This window comes from Photinus pyralis, unplaced genomic scaffold (genome assembly GCF_008802855.1).
Source record: "Photinus pyralis isolate 1611_PpyrPB1 unplaced genomic scaffold, Ppyr1.3 Ppyr1.4_LG1, whole genome shotgun sequence".
NCBI classification, from domain to species: Eukaryota; Metazoa; Arthropoda; class Insecta; order Coleoptera; family Lampyridae; genus Photinus; species Photinus pyralis.
In genome coordinates, this window is record NW_022170249.1 from 67,619,876 (window position 1) to 67,639,541 (window position 19,666).

A 19,666-nucleotide genomic window follows, 5' to 3' on the forward strand; every position below is an offset into this window, starting at 1 on the left:
GTTCTCATTTACTAGAAGCATTTATGGTAAAATTTCAAATAAATGTCTATAAAGTTGGCATTCCGCAGTCTGCGCACATCTGATTTTTACAATAGATATGTTTGTCTGGTTTAAATTTCAAAACAATTCACAAAAACACATTTTTTATCTCGTACTGTTTTTTTTTATATCTCTAATCTGCAGTATGGTATCCTAATATTTTTTGCTCCACGGGTATTGTAAGAGTGAGCAAAGTCGTTCGTTACCAAATTGGTTTATTTACTGGAACGGTTACCAATGTTCGTAGTATGGCAATGTACAAAATTACCCTGATAACTTACATTTTAACAGCCAACAAAAACAGGAATTGTTTGTCTAACCTTTTTTACCGGTTACCGTTTTATTTATAATGCTGTTAGCACCTCGTATAAACAAATTAGGTACACTTTGATTATTTAACTAGTTTTTTAACGTTATTTTTCACTACAAATATAGCGCAACGAAGTGTTTTGTACCTTGGACCCTAATTTATTTAAGCGCGAGCACAATCCAATAAGGCCCCAAAACGAAAATGTTCACTAACTTATTTTAATACGGTAACTCTTCCCTGATTAAAACCCGGAACTTTCACAATACTACTCTGGCGGACGGCCATAATAGCACCTTTCAACATGAGTTGGAAAATGCGTTAAACACAATGGAAATATTGGGTAAAATAATGGATATTGAGAAGGTAGGCATAATCGATTAGCGAACGAGCTTCGAATTGAAGACGGGCTCCATGTGAGACCACATCTTTGCGTTTCCAGCCATGTGAATGTCACTAATCTATGCTACAATAAAACCAATCCATACATCACCAAAATTTATAAAAAAATTGGTATTTTTGAGACCGCTTGGTCAGACGGTTCATTATGAGATCCTCTAATCCTTGTAGAATCAAACAAGTTTTCATTTGATAGCAAAGAACAACCGTCAAACTCATGCTTGCACACTTTTTACGCCAAAAATTGCATAAAAATACATATCCGACTCTTTGGCGTTTGCGATATACCAACTTGTATACTTCGAATGCACAGAAATGCCATCCCTGCTATTTAGGGGCTTTTCTAATAATATCGAGCCACGTTTATTGTTAAGTAACAGAACGCTTTTATTGATATTATTAGAAATACTAAAGTTTGCGGGGATTGGGAAAAAATCCTGACTAAAGGTTTTGACCCTTCATTATCCCATTTGATATCTTTTTCCTTAGTCGAAGCACAAATTAAAATTTAACGACACTTCAATCCCCAATTTCGAAATTGCTGATGTTACTCTGCTGTTGAACGGCTCCATATAGGTACAAGTAAATTCTTAACAAAAAGTGTAAAGCATCTGGCGTCTGATCGAATTTCATTTCAAATATTGAAGTAACAACACCCTCGCGTGGAAGATTGAAAGAAAGCTGATGCATCAATATATCGGAGCATATCCGGACTGAAACTGTTCCCATCTCTGTAAAGGTGATGAAAACGATCGTGAAAGTAACAATAACTTTACTTCATGCCCGGCAGACTATGATGGCAGAAACTTGACCGTAACGATCGATGCGCAGCGTCCTAGTACCTTTGATAATTATTTCATTTTACTGTAATGACGTTTATAAGGTCGTCAATAGAATGGTCACGACTTCTCCATTATACGTCCCTTGCAAGTCTTTTAACGGGCGAAATTTTCCGCTTTTTTTGTTACCCCCAACATTTAAAGGACTTCAATACAATTGCGACCGTAATATAAAATGCTACTTAATGCTTTTATTGCAAACATCTCGTTTATTGTCTGACCGTACTGTAAAAAAGTAAACATGGATACGTACCCGCCAAAAGTTTTACAATGCGAAATATAAACTGAAGTGAACGTTGTAAATGGCGCCATATCATAAAATCTCCTAATCAGCTTTTGTCTTTGTAGGTTTGTACGACTAGAATGCCACTCCTTACCGCTCCTGTAGGGCCATCATCTGAAAACGACCAACCGATCTTGCGATAATTTATCGCCGCCTTTCTTATGTGATTATCGCTTCGTAGACTTAATACCACAGTAAGCTTTATTTTACATGCATATGATGAGAATGAGACTGTCAGTATGATTCTTACAGGTATGTGAATGTGACGAACGAGATGGATATGACATTTGATATATTCTAACATATTATTACTATGTGTCCTTATAAAAAAATAAACAAACGTTGCTGTTTGCCACACGCTGGTCGCCAGATGTTGCAGTATACACCTACATATAATTCAAAATTTGGAAACAAAATATCATTACTTCCTAATCACAGACGAGTATAATAGCGAAATGACACAAGATAAATTAAACAACCTAACATAGTGGGAGCGGTCCGTGGGGACAAACGACATTTCGTATTAGAATTGTGCCACTTCATACACATGTTTGCTAGACTTATTGAAGTGATTTTGAGTCGCATCAGAGCTGGAATTTCAGGCAATATACTTTTTTAGAGCGATTTTTACGTTGAACTCTATAATAACGACTAAATAAACAACGAAAGAAACCTTTAGTCGACAATAGCTTCGTCTCAAATACTGAACAACAACAATAGGTGTACGTGAGAACTAAGTACAACAACGACCAAACACCGACTATCTTAATTTTCATGACTGGCACCTACTTAGCGAAAACGCCCTTATCTAGTAAAGAACACATGTCCAATTAAATTAGTTTGTTACAAACTTGTGGTAATCTTCTCCCTGTATCGATCTCCACTTCTATTAGTATTTCTTTTGTATTCCATTTTAATGGACGTGGCCCAAAAAATGGATAACGGTGCTACTTTACTTCTTTATTGTTCTAATAATATGTTCCACCGAATTAATCCAAGTTTAATCAAACTACATTGCTTCTTACTAACCATTTTCTAACCACTATTAGATTAGTAACATTAATACTGGGAATAATACAAGGAGTATTTGCCGGAAGTACACGTTGGTGCCGATACCCAGTGATTAATACTACGTAGGATAGGGTGGGGCAGATTTGGACATGGGGCACAATTGGACAAGTCAAATTCGCCGCCTTCTAATTCTTGAAAGGCAGTGTGCTTGATCTAACTAGAGTTCGTTTGTTTTTGGAGACGCGCTGTCATTAAATTCCTTTGATTATTTTTCACATTTAATAGTCGACCAATGAAAACGCCGTATTCAAAGCTACTGGAGAGAATTATTTCAGATACTTTTCGGATATACCCCTGCTTGTTGCTAGGCAGCGAAAATATTTTTGAAACAAATAGCAACCCATGTCTATAAAGACATTTGTTTAACAACGCTTAGTAGGCATCGTAATTTTGACGTTTGTAAGTTAAAATACAAGTTTAGTGCAACACTTTCTCTAAAATGAGTTGTTTCGGTGTAGAATCGCTACAAAATATACAAGAAAAAACTAAGGAAAATGTGCCGTTAAACACCATTAAAACGAAAAACATGGTTTGGAAACAGTTTTGTTCCTTTTGCGCCGACAGGAATTATGAATTAATGGAAACCACTTCAAATGAACAACTCGCTAACAGATTGGGCTTTCAACATGCGAAAATCGAACGAAGAAAATTATAAAGAAAATGTAGTGAAAACTATGTGGAACCAAACTGCAAAAATGATACAAGACAAGTACTTCAACGAATCAACAGAGAGATTGACCCATTCAAAAACCCAACGTTTAAAATAGCTAGGGATGCGAGAAATGCGAAAAGGCGTGCACTTCAGGCCGATCCAACCAAACGTACCACCAGTTCAACGGCTTTGGACAAAAAAGACATAATAGCTATGATGAACGTCTGGAACGAAAATACACCAGAGGGGTTGCAACGAAACTATTTATTATCATTTCCGTGGAATTGGCTTGGAGGGGTAATGAAGGACTAACGGCACTCGTGCATCACTTTAAGGAGGAATTGGGAAGCGATGGTATTTATACTGGTAGAATTGAATACAATCCTGTGTTCACAAAGACAACGCAAGGTGGGGAACGGAAGTGCGCAAACAGTAAGTGGCTAATTGCAAATGAAGAGGCTCTCGATTACTGCCCGGTAAGGTTGTTAAAGAAGTTATTGTCTTTTCAAGGTAAAAATATAAAGACGGACCGTTTATTTTTAACTGTAAACCCCAATTGGAGAGATTTGCAAGCTTCTTATTTCCCTCGACGCGAAGCGTCTCGGGAAATAATACCGCTCGGCTAAGAAAATCAACTTCTCTACCTTGGTGTATAATTACTATTATTATAAAAAACAAAACGGAGAATGACTTACTTGGATACATATAACGTTGAACACTTGAGACGAAGTAGGAAGAAACATTGGAAACTTTCTCTTATATACTAAGCGGTAGGTGGCGCATGTGAAGCTTAAACACTGTTGCCACACGTACTTGCAAAAATTCCAACTGCGTCTTGTCCTGTTATGTAGTCAAAGGCATTTCACAAAATATACTCTAATACGTATAGCGGAAAATAGTATATTACATACCAAGGGACTGAAGTGCGCCCTAATCCACCGCACTTTATTATTCCTGTGGTATTTACACTATTTGTTGTACTTCGGCAATTCGTTACAACAATTTCAAACTTTAAAGAAGGAACTTTTTCTGACTGTAGAATCCAGCGCGTTGTTGTAATGTGACGATTGTTTGCTTCCATGAATTGCCACTTTAGTACTTCCCATGCATAGTGCACATTAGAAATTTGTTTTAAATAATGAAAAGTTTCATTTAAAAAATGTTCTGGATTAACAATTTAAACCGTGTAAATAACATCAGTTTAGAAAACCGTTCAATGTTCATATAAAAACGATTCTTTCTCAATTTATTTAAATCAAATTCAATTACCCAGTCCCAAACCTAAAATAGACTATACATTACCATTGAAAAACAGGAATGCAAATTCTGAATTGCGAATGCAAATAGTGTTCATTTAAGCCAAGTAATTACGAAGTTTTCTTTATCAATTTCCTACTAAACTTAATGTGCACAAAAGCACATTCTAAAGAAAGATATTATTAAAGAAAACTGTTGAGAAACAATAATTAAAACAAAAACATCGCGGAACGTCAGTAGAATATAATAGATGGTTCTAATGAAGCGCTCGTTAGGAAGAGCGAACGTGCAATTGTTACAATACACCAGAGCAAAATAATACAAAATCAAGATAGTACTGTTGCGTTGCGGTTATAAAAGGTCTGAAATCGTTTCGCATTATTTTTTATCGGGCATTTCCAATTACACCTAAATTGGTGCGTATGATTGAATCATAAATTGTTTCACATTTCAGAACTCTCTCATTCAGTTTCATTCATGTTTTAAACCAAACAAAATGGATGCATTCAAATTTAACTGAGCGTGTAATTTCCTTTCGCATGGAATGGCGAGGTATCGCTTATAAGGTCAAGAACATGCAGCGGAAAAAGTGAATGGCGATTTATTTTCGTGTTAAAATATGAGTTAATACGTTTTCGGGCTGCTAAAATATCTGCCACTAATTTAAATCAAGTGGCTGTTCAAGCCTGTTGTTTGGAGTAATGTTTGACAATTTAGGAATCACATGGAAATTTTCATTACCACGCACTTATAGTACTTGAAAACTACTACTACCACTAGTGTGGAATAGTATATTCTATAACGAGTATGGAATAGAGTGTATTCCGTGCGAGTGGAAAGTTCGTCACACTCGCCTTCGGCTCGTGTGACGGTTCCACGAGCGTTGAACACCTATTCCTTACAAGTAATAGACATAATTTTTTCTACTACTACGACGAATTTTTGCAAAATATGTATAAAACAAGCAGGGTTAACGATAGACAATTCACACATTAGTAGGTACGTCTATGTACGGTGGGTTGGTATAGCAGATCCTTGTGGCATATTTGACAGATTCTAAATGGCTGTATAAACAATTTTCTCGACAATTTCTCTTCGCTCAATATTATCCCAGAAAAGGGATACTAACTTTTCTGTGATATTAATTACAAATGTGCACATTTGTTGAATGTGTCCTGTCCTGCGCAGTGTATGAATCGGCGTGGATCATTTAGATTTAGATAAACGTAAACGATAAACGTATTCGACGAGTGCGACCGGAATCTAATTCATGATGTGTATTCAAATACAAAATGCTACAAAGAGGACGTTATGGATGCAAATCAGAAATAAACTCGAAAAATTTGTATGTAAGTAGGTATATCTACGAGTATAGGTAACATTTTAGTGAGCATTATATTTTAGGTTAGTTTTAAAACTTCCTGGAGGAAATGTGTTCTCGATGACGAACAACGTTAACTGTTTGGATGTGGATGTTCTTTTTGTATAGTGCAGTGAGGTATATTAATTCATTTGAGCAATATGCAACTTGATGTTTGGTTGTAGGTATACCAACGTGGGTCCCCCGTAATTGTAAACTTTCGTTGTACGTTAGTTTTCGTATTGGGTATTCTAATTACAGTTCTACAGTTCCACCTAAGTCTTGTATGTGGTCGATTTTTATGTTCCACGAACACGATTCGTGCTTACGACAAGCACCACTAATGCCAACTATAAGAGCAACCTTTAAATGTAAAATAGATATGATGTAACGAGTAACGATTGGAATGTGTAATGTTATAGTAGATATAAACTGTCGAGGGGGCTTTTTGAATAAACATTTTTACTTTGCTCGTTGATAGAATTTTTGACTTTTTGAGCCGCTGGATTGCGTTTTTAAGGCCTGCAACTTAGCATGCATAGCTGCTTATATCTACATAAATTGTTCAAAAGTATCGTAGACCGCACCGTGGATTACGTTTTCCACAATGTGAATGCTTTAATTTCCTGTGATAGTTCGCTAAAGTAAATTAGCACTACGTTCTCTGAAAATGAGTTGGTTTTTTTCTTGATCCTCCACTCCAAAAATTTGCTGTATGTTTGTTCCTACACTTTTGGTTTGTCAGGAAGTAAATTGTTTGCGTGTTCTGCTTCCGCGGTGATTTCCGGGGGAGTATTTGAAAGTTCCATTAAATCCTCACTGGCCACTGCTATTCATTTTCGTGCTACCGGCCCTTAAAATTCAAAATCTGGCGCAAGCGTAATTAAAATTTTGACAGTTTAAGAATTGTGCTTTAGGATGTCCTGTATTAGATGTCGCCACATGTGCTTATTCCATCACAAGAGCTAGAATGAAATTATTCCACTTTACTAGCAGAGAATAGGCGATATTCTGTTGTTCAAAATGAAGCAAGTATGACGTCATTCTAAGGTAGTAGTAGAAAAAGAATATTCTCGCATTATTTTTGGTAATTTTTTTCATTTTCGCACGATAGTTTGAGACAGATGGGATTGTTTACAATTTTATTGCAGTATAACATTTTGAAACAACTATTAACTATGCATTACACGCATGCAAACACAGCACTAAGAATGTTTGATGTACTTTTGAAGATACCTGAAGTAAACTTTGGGTACAGATCAACAAAACTAATCACAATGAAGCATGAGACATCGGAAGTTCGGTGTCTCCAATTTTTAAATTTAAATGGTTGGTGTTATTATTCCGTGCTTTCGTTCTCCCAAATAGAATTGCAACACTTTTTTTGTGGATTTATCTTAGATTAGTTGCAAATACAAATCCGCCTAAAGCGTTTCAATGGAGCACAGCCACAGACATCAAAAAGAGACAGAGAAACCACTCCACTCCAAAGATATATGGTGACAGCCATACCCCCCTTGTACAGATAGACAAGAAAATAATTTGCATATAACCAATATGACGGCAGAATGTTCACTGAAAGGAAAAATACCACTCTTGACCAAGTAAAATTTGACAAGGGATAGAATTAGAAATACCATAGAAAACATCTGCATCCTCGGGTGGCAAAACAAAGAACTATTGTAATAACAAATCTATAACACTTGGGTGCCCTCTAACGGCACAACAAAGAACTAAGGTAAAAGAGCTCTAGTACAAGAATAATTTACATTTAACACTAGAATGCCCGCACCGGTCAAATTGACCGTTCCCGAAATTGTGCCGCACGCCTCTCCTTAACTATCGAGGTTATAACAATAAGTTTTTGTAAAGACTTCATAAATTGTTTTTGTGTATAATAAGAAATACTTTAGATGATGGTTTTATTAGAGTAGAGATGTTTGAGCTCCTCGCATCATCTCCTTGTGCGCTTCCAGTAATTGTGTTGAACGAGCTTCAGATATGTTCGTCGTTGAATGTTGATGAAATTAGCACTGTAGGCACCATGAAACGTACAAGAAGAGAAATTCCATCTGATGTTTCCAATTAGAATGGAGACCTATATTCTTCACTAATTTTCAAAGAGGATAATGGGGCCACCCCCACTGTAGACCAGGGTAAAAGAAACAAGAACGTTCTACTATTGAGTACTCTGCATTCGTGTGTGACAACCTTGGCTACCGCAAAACGTTTACCGGAAAAAATTTAATGTTGCAACTCTACCAAGTACGGCGTCGATGTGGTCGACCAAATGGCACGAAAGTATAGTGTTAGAACCTCATGTCGCAGATGGCCAGTTCACGTGTTTTTCAATATTCTCGACTTCACGGGAATCAATGTGTATATGTGCACAATGTAAAAAATCGCTATGTGCAAAGTGTACTGGCCAAGAAATGAGAATATGTACGACATACATTCAAAGTAACTGATGAAGTTATAACCTTCAATATTTTTTAGAGTTATCAAACACGTAGCAACAAGACAACCCAACAAAACTCCGTTTCTTGACGCTCCTTAAGTCACGTATCAAAATTTGACGCGGAATTCTCTTATCTCAGATAACAATTTTCTACGAAAAACACGCAGCTTTTTTCCCGTTAAAATGCATTCGTATCGCTAATAAATTACATCAACCTTTCAACAAAAGTAATCACTTAAATAATTTAACAAAGAAAAATTGATAATAAATAAGCGATAAATTGCCCTACGTTTAACAATTCTAGGAAATAATTTTTTACAAGGAAAAAAAGCCACTTGGATACAACTAGACACGCAATAATAATTCCGTGCTTAAACGTAAAACCCCACCAAAGTAATTAAATAATTTTAAAAGAAAATTTGACTAACGTTATTAGTTTAGGCGTCTGGATCCAAACCTCAACGTCCACATCGGTATTGTTTACATAGCAGAATATTAAAAGGATATTAAAATATCACAGGCAAACGAATATTGTTGTGTAAATAACGCCATGTGGGCGTTTTATTTGGTATCGTCACCCTGTATATATTGCATTTCAATTGTGCGCGTCCCAATGGCGCCTGACCAAGCGCATAGTGCAACTCCAAAGTCAATGACGATATTACCTTTTCGATGACCCCGCATAAATATTTCTCAAACCAGATAGTACAGACGATGATAAAACCTACTTATTTCGTGTTAATGTAAATAAATACAGAGGGTGACATTTACATTGGTTTAAACTTACCGTCCTGATTTTGCTTAACTTCAAATCTAAATTTCCCTGCAAAAAAAATGATGTAAATTGCTTCACAAGAATTGTTACGAAACTATTTCCTGAATGCAGTGTCTCGTGTTTTAGCACTCAGATTAATCTCTGCGCTAATATGAGCACTATACAATTACACATTGTAACGCAACTGTTTTACTGAATGCCAAAGTAAGATCAAAGTGCATGTAAAGTAGATGTCATATTGATTCTGGGTTTCCAAAGCAATGTAAATATACGGAAGTTTTGCTTTTCGTTTAACCGCTAAGTCCGGTTTGGGCGTTTATTTTCATTGTCTGATTCTGTTAGATTAAATCTTGGGCGTAGGTGTCAATTTCTGGATCTTACTTTCGTTAGTTGAACAACATGCGTTGCAGTGTCTTATATAACCGTTAAAATGTTAACTAAAGGAAAATGTGCTTGCTATACGTGAAAAAAAATTAGAATATCGCCTCCGTAATCAACTCGAAAACAGTGTTGAAAAAAAGCACAGCTTTCGTGCGAGTGTTTGACTTGGACTATAACAGTTACACGAATCTGATCGGCACACTGTGCATTATACGAGATGCTATTGTAATTATTGCACATGGTATAAATGGGGGGGATTTGCGCATAATGCCTGTTCTATCAGTAGGATCATAGGATTTGTGGACTCTAGGATGATCTACGGTTTAAAATTAAGTTTTTTCGTCTAGAATTATTTACTTAGTATTTGTAAAGTTTATCTTATGTTTTTCTCCGCTCGTTTGCGATAAGAGTCGTTATCGCGACGTAAGCGAATTAGTTTTAAGATAAGAAAACACAGAACAGAAAACATTAATTTGTTAAGGAAGTGGAGGCGGAAAGAGACATTGTTTTAAATAGCAGAGGAAGATGTTAATTGTTGCTTTTTTTGTGGTGGAATCGTAACAGTTTGTGGTGGTGTATTGCCGTATTTGAGTGTATTTGTAAAGACAGTCTGTCTTGTTTAATTGTAAAGTTGCGTAGAAGCTAGAGTGAATTTTCTTTACGTCATAATAAAAGTGAACGTTAATAATAATAATAATGGAATTTATTGTTCGACAGACACTGGGGTCCATAATTGAACAATATTCAATTACAAATTCACTTAGTGGCTAAGCTAAATTTGTTAATTTAAAAAAAATACACTGACAAAAACTGAATAATGACTATAATAAGTATTACTTGTTTTAAACGTGATAAATGAGAAGTGAGAAGTAAAGCAACTAAGACTACAAGTTAATTACTAACATATAAATATAATATGATGACTAAATAAACAAACCTAGTCATAAAGCAAGATTAGTATAGCGTTGCTCCTAGGTTACTAAATAATACTAATCATTACAATGTGTTTGTACTAAACGTAAAATGTACGCCTGAGAATTGAAGTTAATATCACAACTATGACCTACTGCATTGAAATTGAGAGCCATTGTAAAGAATGGACCTTTACGAAGGAGGTTAGTATTGGGAGTGGGGTACACAAAAGTTAGAGGACATCTTGTTCGATATGATGGGACCAAGAATTAATAATAAGCTGAGATAAAAGGTCCGGACAATATCGTTATCATTTTGAAGTTAAGTCGAGTTAAGCGGAGGCGTGTTTGTACGTTTATGAAAAAGTTTTTCCAGTACCCACTAAAGGGAACTTTTCCACCATCAAAGGCCCAGTACTATAATTGTAATTACATCAAGGTCAGTGTCATCTAAATCAGTGCAGTCAACGAAGTAAGAGGTTACGAAGTATCATCAATTTGTGTTTGTCATTTATTGCAACTGGCAGGTACGATCAGAAATTGCGGATAATTAACACTTTGACTTCTTTTAATTTAATTCGTTCTATCGATCGCGTGTTGTTTGATGTTTGTTTTTCTGGCCCTGAGCCCCTATTTTTCTTTAAGCTTATTTGATTAAGTTATGTCGGATAAAATGTGTTTCATCTGTAAATGGTTAGTTTTGTGATAAACACGTCCAAATTACGACTCAGGAGATAAGTTTTCATGTTAAATTTTTCCATAATGTACTCGGAACTACATCAGACGTTAAATTTCTTAGGTTTTGTTAGTAGTAGTGGTAGTGTTTAATTGAGCTAGCTGGACATGCGCTTGGTGGTTCTTTAGTGACCGTTTGGCATTGCACATATCATTTCTATTTGGCGCCCAACGTGGGGCACATGCATTTTTTATTTGGGGTCCAACGTGGAGCATGGTTTTATAATGTATGGTGGACAAATGATTGGAAAAAAGGGCGGAAAAGTGATAGCGTTTTTCATGGATTTGAAGGCAGCGTTTGACGTAGTGGAAAGGGAAAATGATGGAAGATGGAACAATAAACAAAAAGCTAAAGAACAGAATCAAGCAATTACATGGAGAGACAAGAATGAGGGTAAGGAGTCTAAAGTGTACTGGAAATGTACAGGACCGAGACAGGGATAGCCGAACAGCAACAAAGTAGTGGTGAAACGCCCCTGATAGTGCCTACCAGGGACGCATTCCCACGACAGTTGGCTAAATCCTGGGAGGGGCGGCGACGCCAGGCATATGTCAAAAGTATCAAGGATCAAGAGATATGGGGTAAATATTAAGACAGGGTCAAAATGGAGGAATCGTTGTGGGGAGAAGGATCCTGGCACAGTAACAATGGCAACAGAGGAAAAACAGATGAAGGAAGTGATGGGAAGATTGGAGAGGTACTGGGAAAGAAAAGGAGTGGTTTAAATGGCGAAAAATCGAAGATAATGAGATCTGGAAAGGGGGAAGAATGAAAAGGGAGGTATAATGGAAGTGGAGGGAGGAAAGAATATAGGAATAGGGTACTAGATGCAACGAAATAACGGGGAAAATGCTCAAATAAGGGAACTAAGAATAAAGGGAGAAGTGGCGATGACATAGGTGTGGAGAATACGAGAGAGCAAATTCGTGACTTCAAAATAAGAATACATTTCTGAAGTAATAGTGCAAGGGACCCTGATCTATAGAACGGAAGATAATGGGGGTGGAAGGAATGGAAACACAAAGAAGGTATTACAAATGGGTGTTAAGGTTAAACTGAAGAACACCAAATTACATATTAGAGAAGGAAACAAAAATGGAGAAGATAAGGATAGCGTCGGGGCGTAGGACGATAAGATTTTAGAAAAGCAGTAAAAGTGAATTAGTGAAAGAATGTTTGTCAACAAGGCTGAATACAAAAGGAAATGGGAGAACGAAGAAAAAATATTATTAAAGAAATGGATACGGATGGGCTGAGGTCGAAAGGAGGCGAGAAATAGGGGAAAGGCTGGAAGATGAACTTACAAAAAGGAACCCAGATAAACAAGCACAGCAACAGCGAGTGAAAATCGAAAACTCACGAGGAAACAGTGGCTACACAGAGCTGATAGAGGACTGGTGGCCGAAATAAAGGGAATATATCAAGATAATAGCGAGATTTAGATACTGAACGAGGAGGGAGGGAAGGGAAGTGGAAAAAAGAAGAAGGCATTTGTGGAGAGAAAGAGGAAGATATAGAGCACATGCTATGGGAATGTAAAGAGGTGCGGAAGCGAGAGCAGAGGTGAAGCGCCGGAAAAGGAGAGAAGCATGATTTTACAAAAAAAGGGAAGAAACACAAATTTTCTTTTTTGTGTACTTGATTTCTGGTACAGAGTTTTTACCAAATGGCGTTAATAAAGATCATTAATTATACGGTCGAAGTTGACAATTTTGTTTTATGTTTATGTCCTAACAAATCAAGGTGAGAAAATTTAAAATTTTAAACTTGATTTTAATTACATCAAATTTGAATGATCATTAGGTGTATGAATAGGGGGGCTATTGTAACCAAGGTCAGGTACTTATTTTGTTATTTATTTAATGTTCATTAGAATGGTTATGTCAACATCGATCGAACTAATTACATGTATACTTTATTATATTTGAAATCTTAGATGTTTTTATTTACTCCGTAGGAGACTTACCTATTACCAAGCGTTTTTTAGAATCCCTCTTCGATTTTAGGAGCACCCGTGGAAGATCCGAAACCGGTTCCTTTAATCTTAATGTTTCCTGATACCTAAAGTGACCATATTTAAAATAAGTCAATGACGGACAAGTAAGCGTTATAAAATTTTATTTCCATTTCAAAAACAATATACTTAAATAGGTACCTACAACTTTACTTTACCTAACTAAACAAACATAAGTATATATTGACAGTTTATTTTATAAATATTTTTCAGCAGAGTGAACTTTTTTTTGTGTTTCTCCGACCCTAAATGCCTTGTTATGTCACGTTTACCTCCATACCCGATAGAAAACACACTCTTACATTTTTCACAATATACTTCGGAATCCAATTTTGATTTTTTAATGAATGGGTATTCTTTTCCTATATCGTCGGAAAATTTGCACATTCTTTTTGGTTTTGGGCCCATATTAATCTACAAATTTATGAAAAATATTTGATAATTGCTTCTATTACTATTGTAACGTAAGTACTTACTTAATTGTTAACCAGAGGGAGAAGACCAATTAAACTAATCTTCGTTTTATTTTCACTTCAATTGGTTAATTTATCATAAAAATGAAATCGCACGTGTTTTAAAATTGCGCTTGGAAAGCCACACAAGTAATGAACCATGAACGCATCGTACTTGCCGTACCGATACCCCACCGCCCCACCCCGCCCTCTCACCTCTAAAGTATAGTAGTCAAGGTAAACGCGTACGAACCGCCTGCTCGTTAGATTCCGCGAAAAATGAAAGTTGTTCTTTTCCTTTTGTTTTGTGAAGCTATATTATTTTTTCTTTGATCCCTTAAATGCAGGACATTTTGCCGGACATACTATAATGTCGGACGATAAGTTTAAAAAACGGACAATCCGTCCTAATGACGGACGAATGGTCACTTTACTGATACCCACCGCAAGCGATAAATATTGAACTTTTCAATTTAAAAATAAACTTTATCACAATACCGTTCATAAATAGTTTTGTTGAGAGAGTAGCAGTTATCAGTTATTGACTTACTGCGCAACAGTGTACTATTTATTAACATAATGGAGCCAAACAAATTGTTTATAAGTGAAAATATAATAGTTGACAATAAATTTCTCAATGGCGGTATCTTAGTGAATAACGCGGGAAAAATAACAAAAGTCCTACGTCATCATGAAATCGCACCTTACAAAAAATGTCAAAATGTCGAAGTAAGTATCACACAAATGGTTTCGAGTAGAATATATTAGTTCAGTTGCAGATAATCGATGTAGGCACACATGTTATAATGCCAGGAATCGTGGACTCCCACGTTCACGTAAATGAGCCTGGAAGAACGGATTGGGAAGGCTACGAAACAGCCACAAGAGCTGCAGCAGCTGGAGGAGTTACAACAATTGTCGACATGCCCCTGTAGGTCTTGTACTTGTGTATGAACTTGCTTGAAACTCAAAATTACAGAAATTCAATACCACCAACCACCACATTGCACAATTTTAAACAAAAACTGAAAGCGGCCCAAGGGAAAGTTTACGTCGACGTAGCGTTTTGGGGAGGGGTCATACCTGGAAATCAAGTAATACTTGCAAATTAATCCTTTTTCTTATTTACAATTTCAGGATGACTTGATGGATTTGATAAACGCGGGGGTTGTCGGTTTTAAGTGTTTTATGTGCGAGTCGGGCGTTGAGGAATTTCCATGCGTAAACAAAGAGCAAATTGAGGTGGCTATGAAAATTTTGGAAAATACGGACAGTGTTTTGGCTGTAAGTTGTCGATTTCTGGGAATTTTCATATCATTCTGTTATAGTTTCATGCAGAACTTGATGGTAACGGTTCAGCAGCTTCAAATGGTGAGCAATTGATTTCAATCGAAAATTTTAATTTGTTTTCCAGATGATTCGTGTCAGTACAGTACCTTTTTGCGAACAAGACCTGCGTCAATGGAGATCAACGCTATTAAGCTTATTATCGAATTGGCGAGAAATTATAAGTAGGGGATGTCCACACGGTGTCCAAATTCAATGACTTAATTCTTTTAGCGTGAGAGTACACATTGTGCACCTATCTACTGCTGACGCTTTACCAATTATTGCTGAAGCTAAAAAAGATGGAGTTAAATTAACTGTCGAGACTTGTCACCACTACCTAAGCATAAAAAATGAAGACATTCCCGAGAAGGCGACCCAGTTTAAATGTACACCACCCATAAGGGATCTTACAAATCTTGTAAATTGCTTTGTTGTTTCAAACGCACAAATCGACATTGGGTTTTCAGAATTTACTATGGCAGGCCATCAAGAATGGATTGTTGGATATGGTGGTTTCTGATCACTCACCATGCACATCTGACTTAAAGTGTCTGGAATCCGGCAATTTCATGCAAGCTTGGGGAGGAATATCATCTTTGCAATTTGGTAACAAAAATATTGTGAAACTTGGTTTTGCATTAGTTCTAATAGATCTTTCCTTATTTTGGACGCAAGTAAAACAACATGGACTCTCCATCTTTGACATAAATAAGTATATGACTTACATGCCGGCGAAGTTAGTGGGATTGCATAACGTTAAGGGGCAGATAGCAACAAACTACGATGCCGATTTCGTTATTTGGGATCCTCATTCTATTATACATGTAGAACCAGAAATGATTCAGCACAAAAATAAGGTGGACTGATTTATTGTTTAGAAATACATAAGTATTATTCGTGATTTTAGATTACTCCATACTTAGGAAAAAATCTCTATGGTAAAGTATTGAAGACTGTAGTAAGAGGTCATGTGGTTTACGACAATGAGAAATTTGTGAATAAGCCAAATGGAAAATTAATTCAAAATGTGATTAAAGATGAAATTATTTAACATTCATATAATGCTCTTGAAACCCATGAAAGTGATGCAACCTGTACAACTGTGAACATTTAAAATGAAGTGAAACAACTTTATTACTCTTACCTATATTGTACATACATAATTTAGATTTCAACATACTAAAAGTATACAAGGATAAAATTACAGTTAACACATAAATGGATAGCAAAGGGTAGGATACGGTCAGCTAACCACCGGCCTCACAGGGGTATGCAATCACATGCATCCATTATCCGTTGATATGTCGATTCGTGCAAATTCCGGTTTGATTATTTCAGTGTCAAAGTGTATTTATATAGTCCGGAAGTATGGGAAATCAAGAGCGCTTTCACTTTGTCTTATTTTAGATACAACACAATGTTGTAATGCCCTTCGGGTTTTTTGAAATAATACCGGCTCGGATTAAGCTGGCATATATCCCTTAAAAGGAATCTTCCAAGCGATTCAAACAACCGCTGAATCTTTCGTCACGGAAAACGGTGACAATTCTGTTTGAATCAGGTCTGTCGACCTTTTGCACAAACCCGAAATGTCAGTGCAGTATTATGTAACGTGAAGTCCGCAGGTTTCTATAACCTACCACAATTCACACTATAAATAATACATGCAAGTATGGGCAACGGAACCAAATTATATAAAAATTAACACGTCTGGTGAGAAATTAATAATGAATTAAACGGAAAGCTATCGGGAAATAACGAAAAAATAATTCTGGTATCTGGCGGGAATATACTGGAATACGGTTGTGGTATGAATTTCTGGTCGGTTAGAGAGCTTTGGTAAAGGGTTTTAAATGTCATGAAAATTATACAATATAATTGACGGAATAGAAATGAAAGTTTTATTAAAGGAAAAATAAATAAATTTACAAATAATTGGAGTTAAATAACACTAGCGGGCGAAAGCAACGGCAGTCGGTGGCAACCTGAATGTGATGCCGGCGAAACAGGCGGACGGACGAACTCGCGCGCCACCCAAAGATTAAAATCTTGCTTTTGGCCAAGGTCGGCGGTTTCGGAGGTTTGGCACAGCCAATCAGTTAAAGAAACGGCTTAGTCCAAGAATTCGGCGGGCGGTAATGTCGAGGGAAGCACCTAAAACAGAATTACGGCACACGGATACAGTAGCGATCTTCCGCAAGCAACAAAGCATAAATTAATTAGCGGTAGTTACGGAAAATCAAATACAGAGATAGCAAACACTTACCTTTAAAATTAACGATACGGTGTCCTAAATGAAATTTCAAAACGTACGCGAGTACGGTCATTTCATGGAGGGATCGACGGTTTTTCCAACTGACCATGTTTTCGATGTAAACACATTCATAAATGAACACTTCTTTATTTACTTGTGCGGCCTGCGATAAACAAAAATCTGTAATTGGTTTTAAAATTTAGCTCCATTAAGCAACGTTCTAATGAAAGCACTCACGACTAGTTCGGACGCGATTTACTGCAACTCATTTATTTATTTATTATCCCTCTCTTGTTCTGGGCCCTCAACAGGCTTGCGCCCAACTACAGAGTGACTCGCTTAATGCTTTTTAGAGGTCCCTCAGGAGAAGGTCTTAAGTTACTCCGGTATTTACCTTACGAATTAGGAAAACTGCAGGAAAACCTAATTCGGAGTAGCCGGCAGAATGCACGAAACTGGTCTAAGGTAATTCCCATCTCTGCCACAGATGAAAAATTCACCTCAACCCAGGTTCGAACACCCGACCTCTGGATTTATAGTGAAACGCTCTACCCCTGAACCATAAAGCCGGTTTAATTAACTACTATTAATTACACGTACTTAATTTGCCGGATTAAATTTTCCAAATTCGGTAGCCCAGCAATGCCCATTGTTACCTGGAACTTCGGGTCGACGATAATGAAATAAATCACCCGATATTGCAGCTTTAATGTTCATTTCAGGAAATTAAAATCATCTTATAATTACTTAAAGAAGCTAACATTCCAAAATATTAATTTTTCCTTTTCTTCCCCATGCCGAGGGCTGTCGGTTTTGGTTGCTACAAAAATAATTTACACTCCACTGGCACAATAATAAAACTGATCAATTCTATACGGCAACTGGTTTTCTTATCGGCGGCTAAGACGGCACTAGGAATTAAAGCAGGTACTTCAACTTTCTGTCTCCAACTCCTGAGAGAGATAAATAGCTCCCTAACGAAGCGCCTCTAGATACCGGGTGGTTAATATAGCTGGTAACGATCATCTATGTACCCTGTGTTCATAAATTTCGGTATGAAAACTGAGTCCTTCGTTACATTATGGTCGATTCGACGCAACAGTAGGTTCAGTTCTGCTAATGCCTTACAGTTTTCTTACGAAAATCACGTTTGAGTGCATTTCTGTCAAAACGCAGAGCACTTGATACGAAAAAATGTATAGAGAACTAAAGTTTCCACAAAAAAGTTCACGAGTGCATATGCGTATTTTCAACCGTCAGCAATACAAGGCTTATAATACGTAAACGTGTTAATATGCACACATGCCGCCGCAGAGTTGTTTGTCCAAAATTACATGGTCTATCATTTGTGCAAAAAAGTTCATTCAAAAATTGTTGAAGATACGTAGGTATATGCTCTTGTGGACTTTTTTTTGTATAGAATTTAGTCCTCTACAATTTATCTTTTATTCATTTTTTCGTCTCTATTTCAGTTTACCCTTCGTTTCGAAATAAGGTGCTAACGTGATTTTGGTAGGAAAACTCCATAAGACCTCACTAGTGGTACATGGCACGCAGTCGGGGATTAAAGTAAATTTAAAATCATATTTTTAGCATATTTTCCAACTAAGTTGGGTGCGCTATTGCAGCCATTTTCACTGACCGTCTGTCCGAGGCGTTAACTACTCCTACAAGTTGTCCAGATATTTAGTTCGTTTTTCTTGCATTCGGTAGCGTATAGTTCTGGCACCTGATCCAAAGAAAGTCTTGACGATTGAACTGCGCAATGGCAACTTTCTTATTTATTAATATACTTTGTTAAAATTTTAACCACATATGCTTTTAGTAAAAGTAAACATATCGCATATTGTAAACATCAGATTAATGTGCGCATGGGCAGGATGTGCTGTATCAACTGTCTTATTTATCGAGATATCTTTTTGAAATTGTAATCACAGATGCTTCTGTTAATGTACAAACATTAGATGTTGCGCATGCGCAGTAGTGCCAATTTTCTTATTTATGAAGATATTTCTTTGAAATATTGCTGTAGTAGAGACAGGTAAACATATCTTGACACAAGCCCACCACGCAGTTTGGACAAACAGATGCTTGGAGCGTCAATATGTAGAAGAGGTCGCCAGTTTTTTTAATACACACCAAAGAGATT

At 36.7% G+C, this 19,666-nt stretch overlaps 1 protein-coding gene and 1 long non-coding RNA gene across 3 annotated transcripts; both read left to right on the forward strand.

Moving 5' to 3' along the window:
- The first annotated feature begins 5,906 nt into the window (after positions 1-5,906).
- LOC116159967 lies at positions 5,907-6,783 on the forward strand. Its single transcript, XR_004143103.1, has 3 exons — positions 5,907-6,196; positions 6,252-6,345; positions 6,393-6,783. It is a non-coding gene; the product is annotated as an uncharacterized LOC116159967 (long non-coding RNA).
- Positions 6,784-14,121: 7,338 nt separating this feature from the next.
- On the forward strand, positions 14,122-16,397 carry LOC116159549 (allantoinase-like). Of its 2 annotated transcripts, none has more exons than XM_031472553.1 (10): positions 14,122-14,663; positions 14,708-14,865; positions 14,914-15,028; positions 15,072-15,218; positions 15,263-15,305; positions 15,349-15,445; positions 15,495-15,681; positions 15,731-15,869; positions 15,915-16,120; positions 16,171-16,397. In XM_031472553.1, the coding sequence occupies exons 1-10, from the start codon at positions 14,514-14,516 to the stop codon at positions 16,312-16,314; spliced, it is 1,386 nt and encodes a 461-aa protein (XP_031328413.1). In that variant the 5' UTR covers positions 14,122-14,513; the 3' UTR covers positions 16,315-16,397. The 2 variants fall into 2 exon arrangements, with proteins under 2 accessions (XP_031328413.1, XP_031328414.1); XM_031472554.1 differs by having other exon boundaries at positions 14,124-14,663; positions 14,714-14,865.
- The last annotated feature ends 3,269 nt before the right edge of the window (positions 16,398-19,666 follow it).